General features: G+C 43.6%; 1 protein-coding gene across 1 annotated transcript; it reads left to right on the top strand.

The window, feature by feature from the left end:
* Positions 1–1,756: 1,756 nt before the first annotated feature.
* LOC115549661 (adenosine receptor A1-like) lies at positions 1,757–7,208 on the top strand. Its single transcript, XM_030364984.1, has 2 exons — positions 1,757–2,420; positions 4,712–7,208. Exons 1-2 carry the CDS (start codon positions 2,080–2,082, stop codon positions 5,499–5,501), a joined length of 1,131 nt encoding a protein of 376 aa, XP_030220844.1. The 5' UTR covers positions 1,757–2,079; the 3' UTR covers positions 5,502–7,208.
* Positions 7,209–21,029: the final 13,821 nt, after the last annotated feature.

Here is a 21,029-nt window from a genome sequence, read left to right on the forward strand (position 1 = left end):
GGTGCTTCTCGGCGGTGGTGCCTTGCGGCAGCGGGCGGCAGGCAGTGGGTGGCAGGCAACAGGGCTCCGGCGGGAGACAATCGCGGGAAACAATACCTTTCTCCTCCATGTCTCAGTTCATGTACTACAGGCAGTCAAAGTTCCTTTCCCCCAATTCCTTCTCAACCATGGCTGAGATAACCCCAACTACAGTCTCGTTGTGGAAATACCAGAGACGCCAAAGAAACAACGTGTTATGCGCAGTGGCATTTCTGGACACATTTTACTAGGGGGGCCAAGGAGGGGCCAGTGTTTAACGAGAGGGGCACAAAAAAAAGGCACACTTTTTTATTTAAAGATTATAAATTATATTTTACTTTAAAATCAAAGAAAATAAAAGAAAATAAATGTAGGGGCTTGCATTCGATTTCGTTGCATAACCATCCCTCCCTACTTAACACGGGCAGATAGCCTACTACTCTTTGCTCAAATGTATTTGTTATCCCAATGGAGCAGCCAAAACGGATGAAATACGTGGTTAACACCACAACATTGTGTAGCCTAGACCTAGCAAGGATACTGACATTTTGACCACTGCTGACCATTTTGACCACTGTAGAACCGCCATTGGTTATGTGCCATGACACCAACAGCAGAACGGTTATCCAAATAACAAAGAAGATAACAAATGTGTGGCTTGCACAGTCATAGCTCATTGTCGGGCCAAATTCTCTGGGCGGGTAAGGCAGAGAAAGGGGAGGTAACTTGGCCCCTTATGACGACATATGGGACCACATTCCAAATCAGCGCGCCTCAGCTTCCATTTTTTCAAATGCGAGCAGGATACCTAGTGCTCGTTTTACACCAATTACAAGTTTTAGCAACTGAAGAACGATAGGCAGGCTATGGGAACTCATATTAATGTTAGAAAACCTCATTAAGTGAGATTTTCATGCAATGGGACCTTTAACCTCTTCTTGGTGGATAAGGTCAATCAATTAATCTATCTTTAAAGAAAAGGCCAATCAATGAACCTATCTTTAAAGACAAGGCAATTAAATCGATAATCGTTAATTATGTTGTTTCTAAGACGATTGTGATTTCCTAATTTTAGGTTGAGGCCATGGCTGGCCGTAACACTAAAACATGTGGCATTGTTATATATTTGCCACACAATGTTGTAAATAAGCATAGCAGAAATATGGCAAACACGGTCCTTGGTATTTCCATTGGTTGTTTGCTGCCCGTGGGTGTTGAGACGGGCTACAACAGCAGGAATAAAATATCTAACGATTAGAAAGCATAAGGGAGGGTAGGTGAGAGGCACAAGTAACATGACGTACCGAGTGTAGGAAGTGTGATTTTATAGCACCTATGCGCCACCGGACTTCAACGGGACGGTCCTGCGCATTTGTTTTTGAATGGTAGCCACTCGCCAGCAAGACGCACCAAAGAACACGATCTACCAAGATAGATACCTGAGATAACTTGCTGATACGCATGCATGAAGACATATCCGTGTGTATGGACAGTGCTCGGAGCACAAAGCGAATAACACTCGACTCACTGGGACACATGCAGCCCGGGAGCGCGCTCCTTCGCCCCGAGCATAGAGTTGGCTTCTTCGTTAACGAAACCAAATCTATATTAGGCATACATAACAGCTGGGACCGGATACATCAATTCGAAGACAGACCGAAGCGCACCTCTGTTGGATGCATGGACCCCGCGCGTAAGCATGGCTCTGTCTGAAGCGGGGGGAGTTGGCGGTCGCAGCAGCACACCACAAAAGCGGGATAGCGCACCATAGCCGCAGGAGAACGGCACCTGCTTCCATGAAGAACAATTGTATTTATACATAATTGTATTTCTGGCTTGCAATTTGGTTGAATATTCTCTGAAATATTCCAACGTGGTAGCCTACCCAATGGATTCTTATAGTTCAACTTTGGCGACATCCCCAAACGAACGTGGATTGCAGCGCTGCAGCCTAGGTTTGGTGTTGTGAATTCGGAACTGAGTGCGGAACGATTGCCTGGTCGTTTTTTTTTGTGTGTGGAATCAATTTGTTTCCCATCAAGGCCAGTATCATCCGTGAACATGCCAGAGCCATTCTCCCCAGCCCAGTTGCTCTACATCGGAATGGAGGTGGCTATCGCAGTCACTTCTGTTGTGGGGAACGTGATGGTGGTGTGGGCGGTGAAAATTAATAGATCGTTGCGAGATACCACGTTTTGTTTTATCGTGTCTCTGGCTCTGGCGGACATCGCGGTGGGCGCCCTCGTTATACCTTTAGCTATAACCATCAGCATCGGACTCCAAACCCACTTTTACAGCTGCTTGCTCGTGGCGTGCACGGTGCTCGTGCTCACCCAAAGTTCAATCCTTGCCCTCCTGGCCATAGCGGTCGACCGCTACCTCAGGGTCAAGATCCCAACCAGGTAAATATCTACGTATACTGTCAGTAGGTCACAACTTTCATTCACCCTAATAATCCTGATAGCCCATGCATTCCGTTATATTAACTACACATAAGTACACCGTTTCTGGATAATAAGGAATTCCCCCCTGATTGTTTGTGAATGGAGGCGGCCAGGTCGTTAAAACAATGTTGGTGCTGAGGCTGACGACTATGACTGCGGTGATGGTTGTGCTTGTGGAGAGGATGGTGTTGGTAAGTCATGGTGACTCTGAGAAGTTGAATGTCCTAGTATGTGTTCCCTGGCACAGATGTTCTCAAGGGTGTCATCTCATCTGTCTGTGTGGTAGGGGCACACAGGGGCACCATGTAAGTTACATGGTGATCTGATTCCCTCTACATTGCTGACGGGACAGCACACCAGAGCATGGGTAGATCAAAATAATTTAGTTGGCAGAGAAAATGTCCATCTTTGGTCATGTATTTAGTAAGTGTGCCTCTGCACTAAATATGGTCATTCAATGAGAGCAAAGTGTTTTTATTTTGTATTCAAATATACCGACCGCCGGGGTGAGAGCAGAGCAGGGGAACCAGCTGAGATCTGGGAGTGAGGCAGGTAACAGACGATGGGCATTGTATTTGCATGCTGATATCAATAGTAATTTGCCATTTAAGAATTTATGTTGAGGAAATCTTTGGGATCAAATTGTGAGGCTATACATGCTGCAGCATTTGTCTGTTTGGATATCTGAGGATTAAAAAATGTCTTCAATGTAAAATGTGCTAGATTGTCATTTACAACCCATCAATGAATTTACAACCCATCTGCTAATGCTGCCAATCCTTGTTATTCCCTTTTGTTTTGGATAAATGTACTCATGTCAGGGAATGATTATTCACATTTCTTATATTAATAGAATGGTAATCAACCTAGAGTGTGCAATTTCAAGCCATTTAGATTAATATCTGCATATTAACACACAAATTGTCTCCCTCCTCTCTCTCTCTCACTCACTCTCTCTCTCGCAAATTAGTACAAAGGTCTTGACACGCGAGCCTTGTGCAGTGGCGATTCGTCATTCGTCCTGCTTGATAAGATATTGGCATGGATCGTTCACCCCCAGCATGTGTTCCTATGACAACAGTGTGTGTTTACTGGTTTCACAGCGCTCCCATGCAGTGTGCCCAGTCTGGGTCTCCTTGCAACAGTCCCGTGTGGTGCACATCACAGTGTCACCAATGTTCCCCCTCTCCGCGGTCCTGTGGCTCATTATCAGAATAATTGTGTTGTGCTACTTCAGAATCAGGGCCTTTCATAAGACTGTAATGTCTAATCATTGTTTTAATCAAGTAGTTATTAGACCATACAGTGGCTTCACCGTGCAGCCCGTGGAGACGCAAAGGCTATGTTAAATGTTAAATGTAATTATGTTAAACCTATAATTACTGATCATCAGCGGTCTGAAAACACATCCTGTTCTTGTTTATTTTCCCTTTGGTTAACCTCGAATTGATTTAGGCGACAGAGGCCAACAGACTACAGACCCTCTGCATCATCCCCTAGCCATCAGTCATCAGCTCTCTCTATATGGGGAAGTAGAGCATTGACACATTCACCTCGCACAGCCTCTGCCCACAATGAAGGCTGCTGCTCCGCGGTGACCCGGCAAGACGACCTATGAGACCAGGGTTAGGAATGGAAAGGCCAGAGGGCCGACGGGAAACTCTGCTCACCGCTCGCTGCCGCCTGTGTGTTCGCCTCTGCTTGGTTCATTGGCGTGAAGTCGTGGGAGTTGGTGGGCGATGGTCAGACGGTCTGTATCATGGGCTGTAGCATGATCAGAGGCGTGAGGCTGTCAGGGGATCTGAGGTTATCAAGATATTAAGATGTGCTTTAGTTTGAGTTTTGGAGGGAGCATGCAGGGAAGCAATTTTCTCTTCAAGATGAATCTATGAGGAACAATGCCACCTCTGCACTATATTATATCATATCATTATCATATCATGAGATATGCATCAGCATCTTGTCCATTGTGCACATTCCGTATGCAAAGTGGTAATAGTGAGTGGAGAACAATGAACAATTTATCTCATCACCAAATATAATGGGCAAAATCGTCTATAGATAATTAAAATGCAGATTTATATTTCATGATATGAAAAACGTTGGTTGGTTTTGTAAACGATAAAACGAGTGAAGAACGTGAAGATCATTCAATGTCTCGATAAGGATTTTCCTCGTAGTGGTAATATAAGAAGGATGCCCGGTGCGATGCACGACTGAGCCTTTGCCTTGTCCTGTCATCCATGCAGCTACCGCAGGGTGGTGACCCCTCGGCGGGCCGGCCTGGCTGTGGTCCTCTGCTGGACGGTGGCTTTCATCGTGGGCCTGACGCCCATGCTGGGCTGGAACAACCTCTCGGGCCTCCGGGAGAACGGCTCCATCAGCCCCGACCTGGTCATCACCTGCCAGTTCGAGAACGTCATCAGCATGGACTACATGGTCTACTTCAACTTCTTCGGCTGGGTCCTGCCCCCGCTGCTGCTCATGCTGGTCATCTACGCCGAGATCTTCTACATGATCCACAAGCACCTGAACAAGAAGAAGGGCGCCGGCGGCCACTCGGACCCCCACAAGTACTACGACAAGGAGCTCAACCTAGCCAAGTCGCTGGCCCTGGTGCTCTTCCTCTTCGCCGTCAGCTGGCTGCCGCTCCACATCCTCAACTGCATCACGCTGTTCTGCCCCCACTGCCAGACGCCGATGTTCCTCCTCTACATCGCCATCCTCCTCACGCACGGCAACTCCGCCGTCAACCCCATCGTCTACGCCTTCCGCATCAAGAAGTTCCGCACCGCCTTCCAGAAGATCTGGGAGCAGTACTTCTGCTGCAAGGATGTGTCGGCGCTGGAGATGCAGGCCAGCGAGAGGAAGGAGATGCCGGAGCCAGACCCGAGGCAGGCGGCCGCGCCCCCGCCACCCCTCCTGCTCAAGGACATGCCAAACAACGGTCCCCCGAAACCACAGTCGCCAACCCCCCGACACCCGCTGGAGCTGGGCCCTAAGCAAGCACTGTCCATACTGGAGCAGAACTCTGTGTAAGGTGGCCAGCGGGGGATCCCGGTCGGGTGATGATGCGTTACTTGGATGCCCTCTCACGCTGGATGTATTCCCGTGAGGGGAAGGAGTCGGTCCAACCTCCAAAATGCTTGGATGCTAAATAGTCACAGACTACGAGCATGACATTGGCGCCTAGCAGTTTAACAATATATGAATTGTGTATCTACACTCTACACGCGGAATGTGTGTGTTAGTGTGTTTGACGGTACAAAAGAGTGGAAGACAAGGAGGGAGATTGTGATTTCAGCAGGAGTGCAACAACTATGGCAATGAGGGTATACATTAATTTTCAATAATGCACCTCTCTTTGACGATAAGGTGTCCATTTTAGACTTAGACTTTAGGACATTTGTTATCTTTATCTACAAGGTTTTTTCTTCTGTATATAATGTCAACTCGTCCATGTGGCCATTACATAGTGTGCAATGTATATGAATGTTATTGTTCTGTATCCGGATTCAAGATCGTATTAACACAAGATGATGGGATTTGCAACAGGGATTACAACCTATTGTAGTGGTGATAGACAAGATCTGTCTCGCTACACAAACGTGAGTGCTGGTTTGAACTGTCAATGGCTGAAGAAATATGAATGTAACGATCATGTAACTTCTAATACTGTAGCAAAAGACTGTTTCTGTGGCGTGCTGTGAGCATCCTCCTCGCATCCTTCAGGGGCCCCAGAGCCCTTGTGGGCCCCTACCTGGCGGACGGTGAACCACCCTTGGAAGAGCCAACTGGGACAAAGAGATGTGCTGACAACGGGACTTTGGAATCCCTCTTCTATTATATTATCTGGGGGTTTGAGTCCCACCGTTTACCAGTAGCTGGGTTCAGGTGCAGAGCGGACAACTGTGAGGTATGGACAATGGACATACAATGTTCTCTCAGAGGCTGTGTCTGTGCATACGTTCTGTGTATAGAGGGAGGGATCAAAGCTACGCTTCTGAAAAATGTTGCACTAAATGTTTACAGATGCACCAACGTACAAGCAAAACTGTGCATGTGCAAAACACACGCACAAAGCACTCACACACACACACACACACACATATACATGCACAGTGCGCACATACACATGTTCACAGAAGCACCACCATAATTCAGTGTGAATTGCAAACTGTTATCTGAGGGAGCTTGCAATTTCCTTTCATCCTGAGTAGGACATTTTTCTGGGAAACGAGGCATCCATAGCCTGGATGCTTAGTTTTCTGGTGTACTCATGTTCAAGAATAGTTGACATTGTGACCATCTTTACAACAGTGCTATATCATCAATGTACAGAACGCAAAGCGTACGTCATCAGACAAAGACATTTACCTTTTATTTTGTACTTTAATGGCAAAAATGCAAAGGATGTAAAGTTTCATTCTGTGGTTTTGAAACTGGTGAGAGCGTCAACACAGATGTTTTCGCAAACTGAGTAACAATCCCTGAGGCCAGTTTTAGCTGTCCTTGACAACTGTGTTGTCAATGCTTTTCTGTGGAGTTACAGTGAACAAAGAAGCCCTAATGCTGAGATTATATCGATTTTACATATTGTCAGAAACAAGAATCGTTCATGCAAGTCACACTGTATGTATCTTGACGGGCTCATTAAGTATTAAGGCCGGTTGTCCTGTACATAGCACACTTGAGGGTAAAAGTGAATGAATAAAGATAAAATGAAAAGATTTTTTTCCCTCCAGAGTACCAAGAGTGCTTTACTACTTAATGCATTGCATGTATGTGCCATTTGTTTCTGCCCTTTCCGGGTCAATTGACTTGGTTTCCCTTCCCATGGTGAGGTCTGATATCTTGCTTGGATTGATTCTGTCTTCTAAATAACACACCAGATGCTATTTAAAGGTCTGATGTTCAATAATACGTGACAGTGTGCGAAATCGACCAGTTCGAAATTAAGCGCATTGGCCGGAAGATGTACATAAGCATGCATAATTTGAGCAGCGGAGGTTAAAACTTAACAATGCATGAGGCAAAATGCAACAAGGGATAGCTTCCAGCATCATTTCCATGAAAAGATCTCATGAAAATGTTGTTGTGCAAACTGCGATACAATGCAAATGAAGAAACGCAAACTTGCCTTCGCTTTCCTTACAGTGATCAAAGGGACAATTTGATTCCTTTCCATCTGTATTACCATGCATACCCTGGGTGTCGGCTGATAAATGCTATGGTGCAGCTTCATTCAAATCCTCAGACCACAAAGCTTGAGTAAGGCTAAGCAATCCCAACTGTATTGGTGCCTGCACGATGGCCTCAGCAGACCCCTGGAATTCCTATTACTGTTCCTACCTTGGGTCTGGGCAACATAGTGTGTGTTTCTGAGATAAAACTGCTTGTGTCTCCTCTCTGAGGATATACATTCTGTTGAATAATTACAGGACGCCAGTAGTTTCTGGACAAACTGTACTGAGTATAAAGTGCTAACTCCTCTCCTCCTCCTCCTCCTCTCTCTCGTTATCTCGGTTTCTTTCTGTGAGTGTGTGTGTGTGTGTGTGTGTGTGTGTGTGTGTGTGTGTGTGTGTGTGTGTGTGTGTGTGTGTCTCTCTCTCTCTCTCTCTCTCTCTCTCTCTCTCTCTCTCTCTCTCTCTCTCTCTCTCTCTCTCTCTCTCTCTCTCTCTCTCTCTCTCTCTCTCTCTCTCTCTCTCTCTCTCTCTCTCTCTCCTAGGGGACTGGATATCGAATAGCCCGTCATCATTGCAATCTTTTTAGTCTCATCTTTCATATGTTGCCACCCTTGAATCAATACCACAGGAAACACACCAGACATATTGTACCTTAATACCATGCAAGGCCACCCAAATGGCCTATTCAAATCAATTATCCCGGTCTGATATCCCAGATGTGTTTACATGCAAAAAGTCAGCATTTCACGTGTGAATGTTATTTTTCTCAAACGGTTGCTTGCCAGTCGACCTCGATTTCCGGGCAAAACAGGGGTATGTGTTTAGGGAGTGAGTTCAGATAAGAACTTAAAACGATCTAGAGCCAACTTCAATGTGTTTATCTCAAGGCGAGCGGCGGAGGTGACCCTTCCAGACGCGACCCCCCCCCTCCCAAGGACTCCACGACCTTGGGGTGATAGCGCTTCCCGGAGGGGGCTTTGCCAGTGGAAGGGGTCTCCGCCCAACATTTAAAATTCACATCGTGCAGCGCAGGTACGTCGTCTGGCTTAGACCCATCCGTCTCTGAGATGAATCGGCCCGCGAGTTGACTGAACAATCTAGGAATACATAATAGCGATGTGCTGTTTTCAAAGAGGATTTCAAAGAATCTCATCTGACGAGGCTTAAAGGAGGGGCCTATTTGCTGGACGTGTCCACCTGATCTAAACATCTTAAGTACCCCTTTGTTTTTTCTCCTTCCTCTCGGTTGAATCGCTTCCTCTCACCATTTGGCAATGCCGCCGCGCTGTCCACAAAGGCATGCCCCCGCCTGGTCAGGCTTAGGGGGGAGAGATGGATATTTATGCCCCGCTGGAGGGCTTCTGGCATTAAAAATGGACGAGTGGTCTCATCTACCTGCCGGACCACAGGTCATGAATAGCCAAGTGGACAGGGCTCCAGGTGGCACTGCTCGGGGGGGGTGGGGGGTCGGGTGCCTGGGGGGCCGGGGGCCCGTGTCAGATGGTGTGACATGACAACACTGACTGTAGGAGAGGGCAATAAAACACACACAAACACAACGATGTCAACAATATAGCAGAACAGAACAACACGACGACGAAACAATACAAACAAACAACAACCCATTATAAACACAACCACTTTAATACAATACAGTCATATGAAAATGAACCATCCTAATAATATATTTGGAAACATACTAAAAGTAGATGCAACAATAAACTACAGCAATAGAAAAAAACAAATCTACACGATACAACAATACAATATACAATGACGTTGCAGATCAATTCTAAAAAAAAACACCTTCATGAAATCCAAAACACTTTTTTCTTCTTTTGTTTACTGTCAAGTTTTCCGAAATGGTTATTTTCTGTCCTACACGCAAAATGAAATGTCGTTGTGATTCACTGTTGGCTCTTAAATAGATGATATGGATAATTCAAGTCAATTGTAGTTTTTTGTTCTCATGTACGAACACGTGCGCGCGCCCGTACACACACACACACACACACCGCACGCACGCACGCACGCACGCACGCACGCACGCACGCACGCACGCACGCACGCACACGCACACGCACACGCACACACACACACATTAATTATTAACAGAACATGACTTTGAAAAATAAGGTCAGTCTCGATATTGCATTTTCAGGCGTCAGCATGGAATTATGGCCACAAACTGCCAAGTAGAGTGTCACATGTAAATCTACTCTGGTTGTGCTTTGTAAAGAAATTGTTTATTGAAGATAATTACGAAAGAATAAGAAATTTGAAAAGCAGCCTTGTAGAAGTAGTTTACAAAAGCAGATTTAGCTTCATTGATGGGGTTGAATCAGTTTCTGCTTTAACTTTTGGCAAATTTCGTTTTTCTTTGTCTGACTCGGCTGAAGCTCGTAGCGTTACTGTCCGTCCACACCAGAAGCGAATTGAGCGACCAAATCGCCGGAAGTCATTCACTTTCTATCTGTCCGTCCACACCAGAAGCGAATTGAGCGACCAAATCGCCGGAAGTCATTCACTTTCTATGGGCAAGAGCGACCAAAGCGACCAAAGCGACCAACGCTACCAGCGGCCAAAGTTGAGCGACCAGAGCGTCAAAAAGAAGTTGAAAACTTTTTAACTTTATGCAAATGACTATTATTCGCTTCAGCGACCAAACACTGACAGCCAATCGGAATGTAGACGCTCTTCGCTTGCGTGGATCCCAGGGAACATCGGCAGGCACTTTGGTTCCTACCTACCTTTATTCACTCACTGAACAAAATGTCGGCTGAAGTATTAATCGCGGCTGTAACTGGGCACCCGGTGTTGTACGAACCCACCCTTTTTCAGTTCAGAGATCGTAACGCCATAGTGGTTTGGATATCAAGTAATGATAAGCGGGAGTATTTATAGGCTACATCTAGAACGTTCGTATTTAAGCGGGAATCATTATAATTTGCTCTACATGCCACCAATCTAACCAACCAATCGCGTGTAGCATGCTTTAAACAATACCAAAAAAGTTTTTGAAATCGTCACATAAACAAACTAATCTACAAGACGAGGCTCACACCTCAGGCTCCGTGAATAGTGGGGAACAGAGGGATAAAAGACAAGAGATATATCCCTTGCATTTATCCCTCTATTCCCCACTATTCACGGAGCCTGAGGTGAATAATTTTTAATTAAATAGTCTAGATAGATAGATAGTCAAGTCTTTATTAATACCAAACGACACAAATCGTCGGGAATCCATTTAGGTGGTTCGTCCCACACAGGACAGTAGCCTACAAGACCACACAGAACAAGTCTGACTGGACATACACACAATACACATTAAAACTAGACACGCGTTGATAGATAGATAGACAGAAAGAAAGGCCTAGATAGATAGATATGTTCCATTATTTGCCTTGCGGAGCCAACCAGTCCTGTGCACGTAGGCCTATGCAAATTAGCCATGTCTATTTGTTTTGAATGCGACGAATGAGTGCAGATCATGATTTGCAGATCCAGATCAGTGAAACATATTTTAACTACTACAGCACGCAGGGTTTTTTGTTCTCGGTTGTAATTAGCCTACATTTTAGGATTTTTTGTATATTGGGGGGAATCACTGTCCTACTTGTTGTCGAAGCACTTTATCGAACAAGCAAAACCGTCTCGGCAATATGGCCAAGGTGTATGGGAGAGTTCACTATTTGATATGGCTGTCTGTAGGGCCTACTAAACGCATACGGCTCCTTTAAATGCGTCTGCATAATTGAATTGTACGTCATGAGCGACTTGAGCGACCAAAGCGAACAGAAAAATTCGCAGCGAAACTTTGTGAGCGACCAAAGCGTCTTTGACGCTATGGTCGCTCCTGGTGTGGACGTACAGTATGGGCAAGAGCGACCAAAGCGACCAAAGCGACCAACGCTACCAGCGGCCAAAGTTGAGCGACCAGAGCGTCAAAAAGAAGTTGAAAACTTTGTAACTTTATGCAAATTACTATTATTCGCTTCAGCGACCAAACACTGACAGCCAATCGGAATGTAGACGCTCTTCGCTTGCGTGGATCCCAGGGAACATCGGCAGGCACTTTGGTTCCTACCTACCTTTATTCACTCACTGAACAAAATGTCGGCTGAAGTATTAATCGCGGCTGTAACTGGGCACCCGGTGTTGTACGAACCCACCCTTTTTCAGTTCAGAGATCGAAACGCCATAGTGGTTTGGATATCAAGTGATGATAAGCGGGAGTATTTATAGGCTATATCTAGAACGTTCGTATTTAAGCGGGAATCATTATAATTTGCTCTACATGCCACCAATCTAACCAACCAATCGCGTGTAGCATGCTTTAAACAAAACCAAAAAAGTTTTTGAAATCGTCACATAAACAAACTAATCGACAAGACGAGGCTCACACCTCAGGCTCCGTGAATAGTGGGGAATAGAGGGATAAAAGACAAGAGATTTATCCCTTGTCATTTATCCCTCTATTCCCCACTATTCACGGAGCCTGAGGTGAATAATTGTTAATTAAATAGTCTAGATAGATAGATAGTCAAGTCTTTATTAATACCAAACGACACAAATCGTCGGGAATCCATTTCGGTGGTTCGTCCCACACAGGACAGTAGCCTACAAGACCACACAGAACAAGTCTGACTGGACATACACACAATACATCACATTAAAACTAGACACGCGTTGATAGATAGATAGACAGAAAGGCCTAGATAGATAGATATGTTCCATTATTTGCCTTGCGGAGCCAACCAGTCCTGTGCACGTATGCAAATTAGCCATGTGCGCTAATGTCTATTTGTTTTGAATGCGACGAATGAGTGCAGATCATGATTTGCAGATCCAGATCAGTGAAACATATTTTAACTACTACAGCACGCAGGGTTTTTTGTTCTCGGTTGTAATTAGCCTACATTTTAGGATTTTTTTTATATTGGGGGGAATCACTGTCCTACTTGTTGTCGAAGCACTTTATCGAACAAGCAAAACCGTCTCGGCAATATGGCCAAGGTGTATGGGAGAGTTCACTATTTGATATGGCTGTCTGTAGGGCCTACTAAACGCATACGGCTCCTTTAAATGCGTCTGCATAATTGAATTGTACGCCTTGAGCGACCAAAGCGAACAGAAAAATTCGCAGCGAAACTTTGTGAGCGACCAAAGCGTCTTTGACGCTATGGTCGCTCCTGGTGTGGACGTACAGTTACTGCCCGTCCACACCAGAAGCGAATTGAGCGACCAAATCGCCGGAAGTCATTCACTTTCTATGGGCAAGAGCGACCAAAGCGACCAACGCTACCAGCGGCCAAAGTTGAGCGACCAGAGCGTCAAAAAGAAGTTGAAAACTTTTTAACTTTATGCAAATGACTATTATTCGCTTCAGCGGCCAAACACTGACAGCCAATCGTAATGTAGACGCTCTTCGCTTGCGTGGATCCCAGGGAACATCGGCAGGCACTTTGGTTCCTACCTACCTTTATTCACTCACTGAACAAAATGTCGGCTGAAGTATTAATCGCGGCTGTAACTGGGCACCCGGTGTTGTACGAACCCACCCCTTTTCAGTTCAGAGATCGAAACGCCGTAGTGGTTTGGATATCAAGTGATGATAAGCGGGAGTATTTATAGGCTACATCTAGAACGTTCGTATTTAAGCGGGAATCATTTTAATTTGCTCTCCATGCCACCAATCTAACCAACCAATCGCGTGTAGCATGCTTTAAACAAAACCAAAAAAGTTTTTGAAATCGTCACATAAACAAACTAATCGACAAGACGAGGGATAAATGACAAGGGATATATCTAGTCTAGATAGATAGAAAGCCTAGTCAAGTCTTTATTAATACCAAACGACACAAATCGTCGGGAATCCATTTAGGTGGTTCGGCCCACACAGGACAGTAGCCTACAAGACCACACAGAACAAGTCTGACTGGACATACACACAATACATCACATTAAAACTAGACACGCGTTGATAGATAGATAGACAGAAAAGCCTAGATAGATCGATATGTTCCATTATTTGCCTTGCGGAGCCAACCAGTCCTGTGCACGTATGCAAATTAGCCATGTGCGCGAATGTCTATTTCTTTTGAATGCGACGAATGAGTGCAGATCATGATTTGCAGATCCAGATCAGTGAAACATATTTTAACTACTACAGCACGCAGGGTTTTTTGTTCTCGGTTGTAATTAGCCTACATTTTAGGATTTTTTTTGTATTGGGGGGAATCACTGTCCTACTTGTTGTCGAAGCACTTTATCGAACAAGCAAAACCGTCTCGGCAATATGGCCAAGGTGTATGGGAGAGTTCACTATTTGATATGGCTGTCTGTAGGGCCTACTAAACGCATACGGCTCCTTTAAATGCGTCTGCATAATTGAATTGTACGTCATGAGCGACTTGAGCGACCAAAGCGAACAGAAAAATTCGCAGCGAAACTTTGTGAGCCCTGGTGTGGACGTACAGTTAGTGACAGACCGCCCCCTGCTGGGAAGCCATGTGGTTGCATGGTTTGATAAAAAATACGCTCAGTGACAAGAGAGAGAGAGAGAGAGAGAGAGAGAGAGAGAGAGAGAGAGAGAGAGAGAGAGAGAGAGAGAGAGAGAGAGAGAGAGAGAGAGAGAGAGAGAGAGAGAGAGAGAGAGAGAGAGAGAGAGAGAGAGAGAGAGAGAGAGAGAGAGAGAGAGAGAGAGAGAGAGAGAGAGAGAGAGAGAGAGAGAGAGAGAGAGAGAGAGAGAGAGAGAGAGAGAGAGAGAGAGAGAGAGAGAGAGAGAGAGAGAGAGATTTCTAGTCTTTCGATTGCCGCCCAAAAGGCCCTACTTAGATCCTCAAATAATTCATCAATATTCAGAAGAGTACATCAATTAGATCACATAACTGAAAAAGAGAGAGAGAGAGAGAGAGAGAGAGAGAGAGAGAGAGAGAGAGAGAGAGAGAGAGAGAGAGAACCCCAGGTGCCCCACTGTCTCCCTCATTAACTTCTCTCCTTTCCTGATGAGGTCCTGATGAGAAGATGATCGCATACTATATTGCTATTGTCTTTTGATTGCTGCCCAAAAAGCCCTGCTTAGCTCCTCAAATAAAATGCATTAATATTCAGAGAGGTACATCAATTAGATCACCAAAATTGGTTAAGAATATCAAGGTAAGGTAAGTTCTAGATTAGGTGCCTTACATTTTGAGCCTTGAAATCCTGTTTTCTTTTGAAACTCCTTGAACTTGGCTTTAACTTTCCCCCCACCATTTGTTTTGCGGTTAATACAAGTGCAGTGGGCTGTTTGAACTGAGGCCTGTGGTTTTATTAGAGATATCCAGATTCCTAGGTTTCTAGTTTAGTGTGGTTCTCGGGTCATTTAACACCCTGTGGTTGTAGATTGAAACAGCTAACAGACTGTAGCTCTGGTACAGCGCTGAAGGATATTATATATCAGGGCAGGTCAAGTTTAAAAGAAAATCTAAAGGTAAGTTGTGTCTCATCCAAGTGCTGCTGGTCCAGCAGTGCTTTCAAAACATGATTCCAACGAAAAACAACTGCGACCGAATCAACCAACGTGTGACCACAGACGATGACAATGCTAAGGCACGGAGCAAGCAGTTTGGTGGGCATTCCAGGAAAATCATAGTCTTCCCGCTAATGACCCCATGGGGCACGCAGGCAGCGCCTCCTATTGCACTAGATTGCATAAACTGTATTGTGTGTGTTTGTGTATGTGTGTGTGTGTGTGTGTGTGTTTGTGTGTGTGTGTGTGTGTGCGTGTGTGTGTACGAGCGTGAAATAAGATTTAATAATCCAATAAACTATGGTCGCATAAATACAAGCATTTTTTGTTTAGTCTGATACTTACTTTAGCATGGCAAGTGTTTCCTGTTATGAACATTTTAATTGTTAGACATTTACAATTTTCAATCATAGAGACATGTTCTTTGAATATAAATAAGGCTCCAGAGGTCATCAAAAAGCATCAGAATATAACTTCTTACACAAAAAAAATGATCCTATCCCAGGGATAATTGCCACCCCCCAAGTGACCTCACTCCCTAAAAGCGACCCTTCACGACGGTACACGCTGCAGCTAGCCATGCGTCCCTGTGGCTTAGGCCTTACGCATGGATTTGTTACTGCCTACAAAGATGTGAATGAGTCTGCTGCATCAACATACCAGAACATGCTGAGCCTGACTAACGTCCCCAGCTTCCTACTATCAGCAGTCTGTCCTTAAAGGGAAGGGGGAAGTTCCCATCTTTCTTTCCCCTTTTTTCTCCACTCCTGGATCCATTTTTAAAGTCTCCCGTGACACACAGGCACAGGCACATACACATTATGATATATTATCTCTGCCATCCATCCCTGCTATGCTGCCGTTCTACTCGGGCCTGCAGGTCTGTTGTCCCGAGGCTAAGATTGCAAGATAAGTGTCCAATGCGCTGTTCTATATTTTCCTTGTGCTCATCTGCGTAACACAAAACAGATTTATGTCGATGTTTTAAGACAGCTCTTTAAATAGGATTTCTTAAAATAAGTCATGAAGGCGTTGTTTCAACCAAACATCCACAGTTGACTTTTCAATAATATTGTTCACTGCAGCATGATCAGTCCCCCCATGACCACACCCATAAACCCAACCACTGTTGCCTGGTAGACATTAGCCTTTAACTGCATTAGTAGGAGGCAGCTTTCCATAAAGCCCCTACAGCCATACACATCTGTAGCCAGCAAGTCCATGCCAGGGTCCCTGGCCTCGGGGGCCAAGGCCCTCAGCAGTTGTAGTCTTGATGTGTCCCTCAGTGGAATCCACCCCTTCTTTGGTTCAGATAAAAAGTTTGCGTAATCTCATTTTGAGGAACCTCCACCATCAATCCCCTCTATAATTTCAAGACATTTGTTACGGTTCAGGATCTACTGTGAGCAGGGGCGCCGCTAGGGATTTTGGGCCCCATGAAAATAATCTTTACAGGGCCTTCTGTATTATAATTTCATCATCATTAGGGGCCTCTCTGGGCCCCCCTCCATCATGGGCCCCTAGAATCCGTCTCCTTTACCCCCCCTTTTCGGCGCCCCTGACTGTGAGACAAGCAACGAAACCGGTTCTCACACTCAGGCCTAAAAAAAATTTTTGTTTGGTTCCGGTTTCCGACCGACCCCGTCAATTTATGTGCGACCCAAATTATTTTATGAGTTTTATAAAAAAAATATATATATATATATATATATTTTTTTTTATGTAATTACGTTTTGGTACAGCACCTCTTCATTCTGTACAAGGATGAGCGAATTTTCTCGTTTTTAAATGAAAACAACCTACCTATCATTCGCTGCCGCTGGAAAAAATAAAATAAATTCCCTACCTACCCATGACCTCAACTGACAACCAACAGGAACCAAACTTTTTTTTTTTTTAGGCCTCAGCTTGTGCCACACACTGCTGGATATCTGTCACATCCTGTTTGATTCATTAGAGTCACAGAGTTTGCTCACCTATTGGGATCGAATTATGGAAGTGAGTTATTCAATGTGACGCACTGCAGTGGTCCTCAACTTCATTGGCTGCTAAGACAGCAAGCATATTGATGAGAGGGAGCCTGAGTGCTGACGCTGATGTTTTTGGGATTGAGCTCTCAGTGGTATTACCTTACCTTACACTCAACCCCCTTACCTTAGGGTTGAATGGGATATTGGCACTATTTAAATGAATTAAAATATGTATGAATACCTACTGCTGTGGCACCTGATATCAATTATATATGTGTTGCATGTCTTTAAGTCGGTCAGCCGGTCTGCTGAAACAAACAAGGAAACTAACAACAGGCTAGGTCTAATATGACTCATGGTCTCAAACATCTAAAAGAGGCTTATATGATAAAGGAAACAGCCAGCCCTGTCTGCTGCTCCAGGCCAGCATGATTCAGTGCTGTAGTCCTCCATGGCAAACTTTAGCTGATTGACTCAATGTTGGTGGTGGAGATGTTTCACAAGTACGCTTCCATAGTCTCAGCTTATTTACATTTAATCATTCTCCCTGAGTTAAAAATACTAATCTCATTCAAGGGAGTTCCATAGTCTCAGTTTATTTACATTTAATCATTCTCTCTGAGTTAAAAATACTAATCTCATTCAAGGGAGTTCCATAGTCTCAGTTTATTTACATTTAATCATTCTCCCTGAGTTAAAAATACTAATCTCATTCAAGGGAGTTCCATAGTCTCAGTTTATTTACATTTAATCATTCTCCCTGAGTTAAAAATACTAATCTCATTCAAGGGAGTTTGGTAATGCGCTCTCAGCAGACCTGAGCAGGGAAAAGTACCGTGACACACTTCAGAGTAGCATGGCCACAACGTCACAATGTCAACACAGCTCTGTGGTGGGCGTATGAGGAGTGGAGCTGGACAGAAACCATACCAGACAGGAAGTGATTTTGGTCACTTAAACGACCCGCGAGAAACACTGTAGTTTATATTGCAGTTTGGAAACAAACAGGGCTTGTCACTATCACAATTGGTAGTAAAATAGAGATGTTGAATCATAAATATAAAAAAAAAGAAATGCATGGTTTTGCCAGGATACATTCTGCTGGACCGTATTCAATGTTGTGTTTCTTTAGTGCTCTCTTACGCACTCTCTTCCCTAAACAAATAGGAAGGTGGTGACGTCTGCAAAGGCTAGACCCCACATGCCAACGTTTCCTAACCTAATCCTATACATTCCATCTATGTTTACGTTTTGACATGAAGGGCCGACTTCTCAACCATCATGTTTTCCACTCATGCACTCATGACGTAGTCTGGCTGCGTGCTGTGTACCAACAGACTCATGCATGGAGATCCAGGCTAAATTTGGAAGCGAAGCCCAACAACAACAATGTTAATATTTTAAGCGTCAGTGTTTGTTTGCAAGAAGTGGCAGAGCCAAATGAAATATGGCGTGTGTTTACATTCATGGAGCCATGTTCATAAGCCTTTGACGCCATGTAAAATCAGTGGCAGATGTTTTCAAAGCAGGCCTGGGGATGCTCCGGGGAGCCACACAGAGGCAGAAATAACCTTGTGATTATGTCTCTATGAGCGTGAAAACATCATGAGATGATAGACAGTGTGTGCTGGGGATTCTGTTTGAAGTTGGCCCAAGATGCTCATGCAGTGTAAATAAAACCTGGCCAGTGAACTGCAATAACACCAGAATATTCAGGCTATCATAAAAAAAGATAAACAGTTCTTGGTCAAATTACATAAACGGATAAGTCTCAACATACTTGGTAAGACATTTCTGATTAACCAAAAAACTCGGATGTAATTTATACCTACACAAAAGCACATGAAATATAAATGAAAACATTGCTCAGACAGCATTAAAAAAACTATTTCCTAAATATAAACTTAAATGAAGATGAATAACTCCATTAAGGTTGCTGCTGTTGAGCTTCGCTTGTAAAATATACAAGAATGTTCATAAAATGTGTTTTTAAGAGGGATTCAATGGTTTTAATTTCCTTCTTTTAAATGCCCTTGTAACCGTATGATGACCTACTTTTATAGTATATCCTTGACAACACCCTTGAATTTGCCCTTGAATCATCTTGAGAGGATGGGAGCTTGGGGTTGAATATAAATTAAACGTATCTGTGTTTTTGGGAATTATTCATTCAAAGTTATATTGTTCATTTAATCATTAATATATGATTCAGGCCATTTGATAATTGGTCTCTTCTCCATTTCATTGACAAGTAACATCAAATCTACAAACATCCAACCAGCATGTTTGATCCACTGTAGGCATTTTGTCTATTGTAAATGTTTAACATAATACCTTTAACCAAATGTAAAGTTTGAGTTACATCTGCAAATAATTTCTTTCATGTTGTGGTTGGTTTTCATGATTTATGTTTGACTTCATCATGAGATGTGACTGGGAAGGCATATTCCATCATGATGATTCATAGTGACAATGGTAATGTTGGTAATTTGTGTGGTAACCTAGTGAGTCGGAATGACGGATCAAAACATAATAACTGCATCACTTATCCACAACAATTGTGCAAACGCACGTAATTACTAAAACTATTAATTTAGCAAAGCTAATAGGCCTATATTAGCGTCATCAAATTTAAAACTGTTAAATGTGTTTTGAAAGTATAGAAAGAAGAAACATGGCCTCTATGTAAAATATACCTCACATTCAAGTGCACACTCATGCATGCAGGCACAAATGGTTATGCAAGTGATAATGATAGTAATAGTCATAATACACATAGTCAAATATGAGATGCAATTCAATGAAGTATTAAATGTGTTTCCTCAACAAGGTAAAAGAAAACATTAGAGCTGAACTTGGGATATTGACGCATGAGGAAGTCAGCAAGATCCCCTTTAAAGGCAAAATACAACAACATATATAGTCTTAGAGGAATGACCAAATAAGGCCAGATGCAAGCTCTTGCAACTGGTCATTTGGTCATTGTGGGAAAGCTGGTGTGAAAATTGCATTTGTCGAGACATAGACTAGCAATGACGTAACATTTATTTCCTGTATATGTGGACATAAATATCGACATCTATTTATTAGGACTTTATTGCTCTGTCAATTTGTGTTTCAAATATTTGTGAATTTGACATGCATGGGTCTTATAATGCATTTATACTTAGAAAAAAGTGTCAGGTTCTGCACAATCATAAGGGTGTTATCATGTTGGTATATTTGCAACCATAAAAACGCCCTTTTATTATTAGTAGTTCCAATTTGTCCACTTCTTTTCAAAATCATATTTATTTCTTGAACTTGTTGTAGAAATGGCCATGCTAGATGTTTTTTCCCTAAAACTGTCATGACCTGTTCATAAAAAGAGATCTTATCCAGTAAACATTTATAAAATAAAACAAAACAAAAAAATAAAGTAATACAATTATCAGGTTCCCAGCAGGAGTGATACCTGACACAAGCCCCACAGCCAGCATCTGTCTGTACCTCAGGTGCATGAACCTAAAGGGAAGCTAACCTTTATTCAAACTCTAAAGCATTGACACACGTAGTATCAATACAGCAGTTTGATACATGCATACAAAGTTTAACAGGGATTTTAACCAAACCATTCCATGTGTCAATACTGTTGCCAGTTTGAAGTGAACCATTTGTTTTAGTGACTGTAATTAGATGAACCACTTACTAACCATCCACCACCTATAAATTTGAACAAAAAGAGAACAAAACAATCACACTTCATTGGGCTCTTGTGAAAGGCTAAATTGGGACAGTTTGGAAGTTCCCCACTCCTGTGTATCAATCTACGTTTCTAAAGGGGAGGTCTGAGGTTGGGTGTAAGAGGGGATGAGGTCTAGTGACTAAGACTCTATGGTGCATAAATACAGCAGTGCTG

Source organism: Gadus morhua, chromosome 1 (genome assembly GCF_902167405.1).
Source record: "Gadus morhua chromosome 1, gadMor3.0, whole genome shotgun sequence".
In the NCBI taxonomy this organism is placed as follows: Eukaryota; Metazoa; Chordata; class Actinopteri; order Gadiformes; family Gadidae; genus Gadus; species Gadus morhua.

Coding starts and splice junctions, on each gene's coding strand:
- LOC115549661 (XM_030364984.1), top strand. CDS start 2,080: ATGCCAGAGCCATTCTCCCCAGCCCAGTTGCTCTACATCGGAATGGAG. Junction 2,421..4,711: donor AGGGTCAAGATCCCAACCAG/GTAAATATCTAC, acceptor TCATCCATGCAG/CTACCGCAGGGTGGTGACCC.